Below are 7,460 nucleotides of genomic sequence, written 5' to 3' on the forward strand. Positions count from 1 at the left end.
AAGTCTTGTATTTTTATTACTACCACAAAAATCTTACATAAAATCATACACAAAATAAATCACTGTTTATTTTGTTTAATATATAAAGTTAATATTATAAATTTTAATAGTTTTGGGCTATATTATTCCATTCCAAAATTAATACCCAAAACACACATAAAATCTGTTATGATTTAGATAGAAATATTTTCTTAATCTTTCATTTAAATATTAATCTTATCTACATTAATCCCAAAATTAATAATATATTTAGGTTATTTTGTTAAGTTATTAATTAAATAGCCTAACTATGACTCTTATATAAGAAACAAATTTGTGGAGTCAATATGTGGTATAAATGAAACAAATCTATGAAAAAAAGAAAAATATGTCTGTAAAAAATAAGTCAATATGTGATTAAAAGAAATAAATATTTGGGACACTAAATACATTATATTTTAAAAAATTTGGTCACCTATATATTCTATAACTTTTCATAGTCACTTAATTTCAAAGATCTATCAGTATTCTATTCAATATACTAGTAACAAACATTAATAGAGAAAAAACAAAGATGGCTAAAGCGACTTCTTCACTTGTTGTCCCCATCATCTTCCTTGTGATGTTTCTTTCAGGTATACATTTATCTAAAGTTTTATTCAAAAAAATATATTCAACATTTTCTATCACAAAAGTTACTTTATTTTCAGTTCAAATCGTTGTTGTAGATATTTAATTTATTGTTATATTAGCCTTAACTATATTTACTATTTGTGGTTTACTCATAGAAATATTCGAAAATGATTTACTGTTTTTTTTCTTCATTAGCTAATATATGATCTTATGTTATAGTTCCGGGTTTTGATATCTCTAAGTCTGGACAACTTATTAAGCAAAAAAAAAGTCTGAACAAATTTTATTTACTTAAAGTTAAAACCAACCTTGCATGATATAGTTTCTCAGAATATGGGGGGACGAACATGTGTGGCGGTTATTGGAATGAATTGCGTGAATTGCAGAATCAAGTGCTACAACAATTATGGAAATCTTGCAACTGCCTACTGTGATCGCTCGGGAGGTAGTCCTGAGTACTATAGATGTCAATGTACATTTCCTTGTGGGCCTCCAAAGCATTTGAACCAAAACAAAGTATTTTAAAATAATATCTTCTTCAAAATGTATAAGCATGAATCCTAAGTTAAAATATCACAATTTATAGTTGCTACAGTTGTCATTATATAATAATTTTATTTCAGATTGGACCCAAAACTAAAATTCGTTGTAGTTGGATGTTATTGTGGGTGGTTTATTCAATCTGAAATTTAAAGTAATTTTATAAAATAATAGATCATCTATTATTTAAACATAATATTTACAATGCACTTTCAAATCCAGTTTTATTCAACTTGTAATTTAAAATATACAAGATTCCCACCTACGCAAATATTGAAAATATTTTTAAACAAAATCTAATCTATTAATTTAAAGTCTTATTTTTTTTATCTAATGTTAGAAGTTGTCATTTAAATTTTGGACTCTTTCATGAATGTTACGATAATATAACACACTACTTAAAAAATGCAAACTAACTACTCTAAGCAGTTGACAAAAAAAAAACTACTTAAACTAAACCAACCTTGTTAATATAACTAAACCAATGTCATATTAAACATATCATCGGTTATCTACTAATAGAATAACAATACAAAATTAAATGATTATTAATCTAATCAATACACGACTCTGCTTATAATGGGTGACTAGATTTTGATCCGCGTTTTAAAAACGCGGAATAGTATGCATTGTAAAATTCTAATAAAAACTTGTCAAATTCTTTGTTAAGAATGATAAAATGGTAGATCCACCTTATTTAGATATGTTTCATTTTTGGCGAACACATTTATGTCTTGACCGTTTGAACCCATTTACTTTTTACTTTTATATTCTTAATAATTTTATCCATTTAGATTCATGTAATTGTATTGATCATCTATTTAAACCGGTTTGATTTAATTTTGAGTGACCAAAATCATTTAGTTTTTAGAAAAATAGATTTGTATTGTATTTTTCTTAAGAAATGTTTAATTCACTTCTAAAAAATTGAAAACATTGTTTAGATTTTTTATTTGAAAAATAGAAAATTAAATCAATGTAATTCATATATAAAAATTTTAGTATCTACAGTTGTCATGCTTAGCGGGTTCAAAATAATGTAAATTTAGTTAAAAACAATAAAAGAAAGTTAGTAAGAAATTGATACACGTAGAAAATTTACCTTATGAAAGTGAACCGGCCTCCACATAGATCAAACGAAATCAAATAATTATTCACAATAATTTCTAACCAAGATTTGAGAATATTAAATAAATTTAAAATTAGATATGATTGTATATATATATATAAATATTCTATTTATTGTTTGGACAGTTTTTGAGAAACACAATTGAAAATATCATAAAATCAAAAGTTTTTCTTGTTCTAAATATACCATTAATATTAGTAAAAAGGTGTCTTTGTTAGTTCTATCAAAATTGTAGAATAACGAATTTAAAACGCATTTATGTAAAGGAAGCATGGTTAACATAATTTAGGTGATGGAGGCAAAACCTTAGCTAACAATTTCAGTTGATGTTCCTCATCTTACGACAAGACTCATCTAAAAAATGAATGAGCTTTGCCCTTAAGTTCACTTAACCAAATCTTTTATTTATGAGCACCATGGTTGACAAAAGCCGCAGAACAATGGATGCATTCCATCATATTAAGCGAAATCGAATCAAGTGCATAGTTTTACGGGAAGAAAAAAAGCGAAAATATGAAAACTTGTACAATGTTTTATTTTTGTCAACATACTTTATAAAAATTGAAAAACCTAATTTTCAATATCTTCAATGATGCTCACGAGTTAACTCGAAACGACACAATGGACAAATGTGATCGGTCTCGAACCAGTGTGCGATACATGCATCATCAAACTCATGTCCACAGGGTAACTCGACAACATTGACTCCATTCTTAAACTCTTCCAAACAAATAGTGCAACTGTCAATGGCGAGAGAGTCACCTTTATTGTATATTTTCTTGGTTAAGGACTTGACCGCGAGCTTGCTTGCTGCCCTGATTGGAATATTACTATTGGTCGCCTCATCATCATCATCATCATCATCATCATCCTCAAATTCATCAACTGAAGGAGGAAGAGGAGGAGGAGGACGCCAAACACGAAAAGTAAACCACAGAGACATAGCACAATCTCTGCTATAATCACGTGAGGAAATCAATTCAATGAAACAATGATAGGCTTCTTCGGTCAACAAAAGCAAATTATCTTCTTGAGGGAAAGCAGCTTCCATGAATAGCTCATCTAGTTCTTGTATTTTGTTGGCAAGTCCTTGGCGTTCGATGACGTCCTCCGCCGACAACGTAAACGAGAATGTTGTTTCAGAATCTTCCGTGTCCTCGTGCCACGTGACCATGGTTGCGCATGCTTTGATTGTGCCAGCATCCGAGGCTGAAGGGTTACGGTCGATCTCATGCCTGAAATACAAGTCGCCTCTGGATTTCATAATGAAAAACGATATCTATAGTTTCTTAGGGTTTTTGCTTTGTTCGGTTTGATTGCAGTGATGAATTGTAGAATTTAATATGGGCGAGGTATTTATAGGGCTACAAGATTATACCAATTTTTGTTTAGATCTAGGATCTTTGAAACCTAATTTATTTAAGTTTTGTTGGTTACTTTCCTTTTTGTTGATACAATTTCCGTTTAATTTTGACTATATAAGTTTTTTTTCCAACTACTTTACTTTTCTAATTAATAGCTTCTCAAACCTTTTAGAAAGTCAATTTTCCTTTGATCATCCATACTATTAAAACATGATTGTTACTTTGAAAATGCTCTTACTTTGTATGTTATTTTACTTTTTGTATCACTGTAATTTAGTTATTCATCTAATAATTCATCAAATTCTTTCTCACATGCGAGATATTCTCATAAATCTTATATCCTCCCAATCTTTTGTTTTAATTCCTCCAAAATATATTCTCTCTATATTATATACAATTGATATTATGGTTCAATATAAAAGTGAAAACAAATAAGAACTATTTTGTTTTCCACCGATTTCTTTTGTCTTCTTGCATGAAATTTCACAATTTTACAACGCTCTTATAAATATTGCATCGCTCTTATAATTCAGTTAATGTGGATTACTTACAAAAATTCGCATTTATATCATATATTTTTTCCATAATTAAGCATATAATATAATCAAATATGGATTACTTAAGATTCTCGCATTTATATTTGTATACTTTTGCTGATAGTTAACCCATATAATGCTCCTTCCTCTAGTTTTCTCTTCTCTCCATCTTATCATTCTCCCTTCAGCTCAGTGGTATGTTTGTGATGATGAAGGTTATTCCGAAAGTGGAACTTTGAATAGCATAACGAAGCAGCTTCCGAGACTATGCCTTAAAAGGAATCTCCATGTAACTTTCTTTGGGAGAGCAAGACTAAGTTCTCAGCTATCTGATCAACTACATGAGAGAAATGTATTAAGATAGTATAAAATGCCATACACAGTCAATGTGTATCTGATCAAGATCACTAAGTTCTCAGGTATCTGATCAACTACATGAGAGAAATGGCATACACAGTCAATGTGTAGTACACCAAAACCTCGCCAGGATCTGGAGGAAGTAGTTGAGTCCTTACAAGATAATAAAACCAGAAACACAGTCGTTGTATTGACCACAAAACAAAAAGGCATGAACAAAAAAACTTAGCTGTGGAATATTAACAGACAATGCTAGCTAAGGCCTTGGCTCTATGTATTTCAAATAAAAGGAGAAAAAATGTCAGATTCTGACTTCATTCGTTTTGAAGATGGAAAGTCCTTGACAGAGGAATCATCATGACTTGATGATGATGAGGAAGATGATGGTGATGCATCAACATCTTCTCCAAGCTTTCTCTTGTTAGAATGGCTCAAGGTTTTGTGGTCTTCTGCTTCATTTCTCATTATAAGTTGTTTTATTCGCTTTACATCTGCAAGCTTCACCGGTTTTAACAGGAAATCCTCTGCACCTTCCTTCAAACATCTGAAAAAATAGAGAGGATAAGTCACTTAGTTTACATCACAGGGTAGATAAAATATGATATACTTTGTATTGTTACACATTTACAGAATCACTTACTGTTCTATACGAGTTAAGATGTTCTCAGATGACATGATCACTACAGGTATTTCTCTGAATGTAGAAGATTCCTGCACATTATCAATATACTCGTATCAACATTGGAGAACATGTTGATACGAGTATATTGATAATACCCAAGGTGCGTTGGGCTAGTGGTTTAGTGCTTGGAGTAGGTTCCATTGCACCCCTAGTTCGATTCCCATGGGGAGGGGTGCTTTACGCCATGTTCACGGTATCAGCGCCGGCCGGCCCCGGGCCTGGGGGGGGATTAAGGCCGAAGGCCCGAACCCATCCTGGTTTACAAAAAAAAAAAAAAAAAAAAAAAAAAAAAAAAAAAAAAAAAACATTGGAGAACATTTATTCAAGTTTTTTTTTTCTCATACTGAAAAATCAAAATCTATTACTAATTAATTAATTATTACCTTAATCTTCTTGAGAAGATCATATCCTGTTAGTCCTGGCATTGAGTAATCCGTCACTATCAAATTCACCTTCAAATCCTGTAATAAGAAAGATCACACATAACTATTAATAAATAACTTCAACAACAACAAAATATTAGACCTTATTACTACCAAAACAAACTAATTACTAAATAGTCTTTTTATTTTATTTATTTTTTCAGACAAGAAGCAAGAGCAAAAGTTGCATAGGTCTCTCTTTCTTTCCTTAGAGGATTTCTCAGTAATCAAACAGATTTGTACCTTAAGATCAGAAGCTCCTGTGTTTCCATCTAAGCCAAGATACTGCAAAGCCCTAGTCCCACTCTCTACAGTCGTCACTGAAAAAACATAGACTATTAGGCAAAGAGAACGAAACCCTGAAAACGGAGAGACAGAAGATTGTTTTGGTGTATAGTATACCTTTGCAAGAAGATATTCTCAGCAACCTCTCGATGACTTTACGATCCACAATACTATCGTCGACAGCTAGAACATGTAGGTCAGGCGAACTAACAGTCAGATCTCCACCGGTGGGAACCTCCATCCTCATGACCTCACCAACAGCCATTTCTCTCTAACTCAGAAAAGAGTGAAGACTGGTTTTAAAGAAAACGAGGAAGAAGAAGCTTTGGTTTAAAGAGAAAGAAAAAAACTTCAGAAATCAATGTGATGTGATGGAGGAAGAAGGGAAAAGAGTGACATAGATATAAAAGGTGGGGTTGCAGTAGAGAGATACGGAAGATCAGATGTTGCTGGTGAGATCTTTGAAGAGGAAACAAAATCTTAAGTTGGGTCAAGTGTCAGAAAAAAAAACACATGTAATAGTAAATCTTTTATGTCTTGAAGGTCAAAGTCTTTGGGCACCGAATCTTTTTTAAGATTTCAAAGATCTTTGTTTGGTCTGTTTCTTTCAATTCGACAGCGACCACTCTCTCTCTTGACCTGGAATTTTCCTCCTCCTTTCAGTAATTACCTCTCACAAGATTATCTTCTTTTTAATCGCTTTTAATTTTATTTCTATATTAGTAAGATGTTATTATATATATTCAGTCCCCTAAGTTCGACCAATTAATCTAATCCATTCAAAAATAATCACTTATTAGAGAGGTAATCTCTTTCTTTGATAAAAAAAGAGAGAGGTAATATCTTCATTTAAATATAGATATTGCATTTGATGCTCTACTAAATTCCAATGCACTTAGTGACACGATAACTTTAAATATGCTCAAGTTATAAGTGATTATGTTGATATATTCCGGTAATTTTCTTGATTTTTTATTTGGATAAAGATATTGTTTTCGACAAAATGGTCAATTCATTAATTGTTGTCATCGTTTTCAGTTAAGTTCCTCTATTAAATTGATTTTTATGTAGTAAATGCACTCTGTTTAGTGGACCATTTTGTGATTTGTGAATCTCATTTGCTTTTGGACAAAATCTTGAGATAAAATAAAAAGGGAAATCTGTTTTTTTAGAGCAAAAAAATGGTAACTATGTCCATTTAGACTAAATTATACTACTTTATGTCCTATTAGACTAATTTTTTTCAAAATGACAGTAATGCCCTTAAAATTGTAATTTTCTTAAAAAGATATATATTGAGTTCGACAATGAGGATCGATCGATCCCACTTTACAAGTTATAGTGGATCGATCGATCCCGATCATTATTCAGAACAAAAAAAAACGCGAAATATATACTGATCGACCTGGTCCATTTCACTCGATCGGCGAAGGTCGATTTACACAGATCGACCGATCTGTAAGAATAGATCGATCGATCCCGTGCCGAGGAAAGAATCCCAAATCGATTTTTTTGGTTTTGTATGATTATATC

General features: G+C 31.4%; 2 protein-coding genes across 2 annotated transcripts; both read right to left on the bottom strand.

Moving 5' to 3' along the window:
- Positions 1-2,867: 2,867 nt before the first annotated feature.
- Positions 2,868-3,580, bottom strand: LOC106308961 (E3 ubiquitin ligase BIG BROTHER-related-like). Its single transcript, XM_013746059.1, has one exon. The coding sequence runs from the start codon at positions 3,543-3,545 to the stop codon at positions 2,868-2,870; it is 678 nt and encodes a 225-aa protein (XP_013601513.1). The 5' UTR covers positions 3,546-3,580.
- Positions 3,581-4,523: 943 nt separating this feature from the next.
- Positions 4,524-6,422, bottom strand: LOC106308136 (two-component response regulator ARR7). Its single transcript, XM_013745265.1, has 5 exons — positions 6,045-6,422; positions 5,886-5,962; positions 5,604-5,681; positions 5,179-5,249; positions 4,524-5,082 (listed from the first exon to the last, which is right to left on the bottom strand). The coding sequence occupies exons 1-5, from the start codon at positions 6,190-6,192 to the stop codon at positions 4,818-4,820; spliced, it is 639 nt and encodes a 212-aa protein (XP_013600719.1). The 5' UTR covers positions 6,193-6,422; the 3' UTR covers positions 4,524-4,817.
- Positions 6,423-7,460: the final 1,038 nt, after the last annotated feature.

The sequence above is a fragment of the Brassica oleracea genome, chromosome C8 (genome assembly GCF_000695525.1).
Source record: "Brassica oleracea var. oleracea cultivar TO1000 chromosome C8, BOL, whole genome shotgun sequence".
In the NCBI taxonomy this organism is placed as follows: Eukaryota; Viridiplantae; Streptophyta; class Magnoliopsida; order Brassicales; family Brassicaceae; genus Brassica; species Brassica oleracea.

Excerpts from the sequence above, each read along its gene's own strand:
- LOC106308961 (XM_013746059.1), bottom strand. The coding sequence starts at position 3,545 with ATGAAATCCAGAGGCGACTTGTATTTCAGGCATGAGATCGACCGTAAC.
- LOC106308136 (XM_013745265.1), bottom strand. The coding sequence starts at position 6,192 with ATGGCTGTTGGTGAGGTCATGAGGATGGAGGTTCCCACCGGTGGAGAT. Across the intron at positions 5,963-6,044 it reads GAGAATATCTTCTTGCAAAG|TGACGACTGTAGAGAGTGGG; the intron begins GTATACTATACA and ends ATGTTTTTTCAG. Across the intron at positions 5,083-5,178 it reads ATCTTAACTCGTATAGAACA|ATGTTTGAAGGAAGGTGCAG; the intron begins GTAAGTGATTCT and ends CTATTTTTTCAG.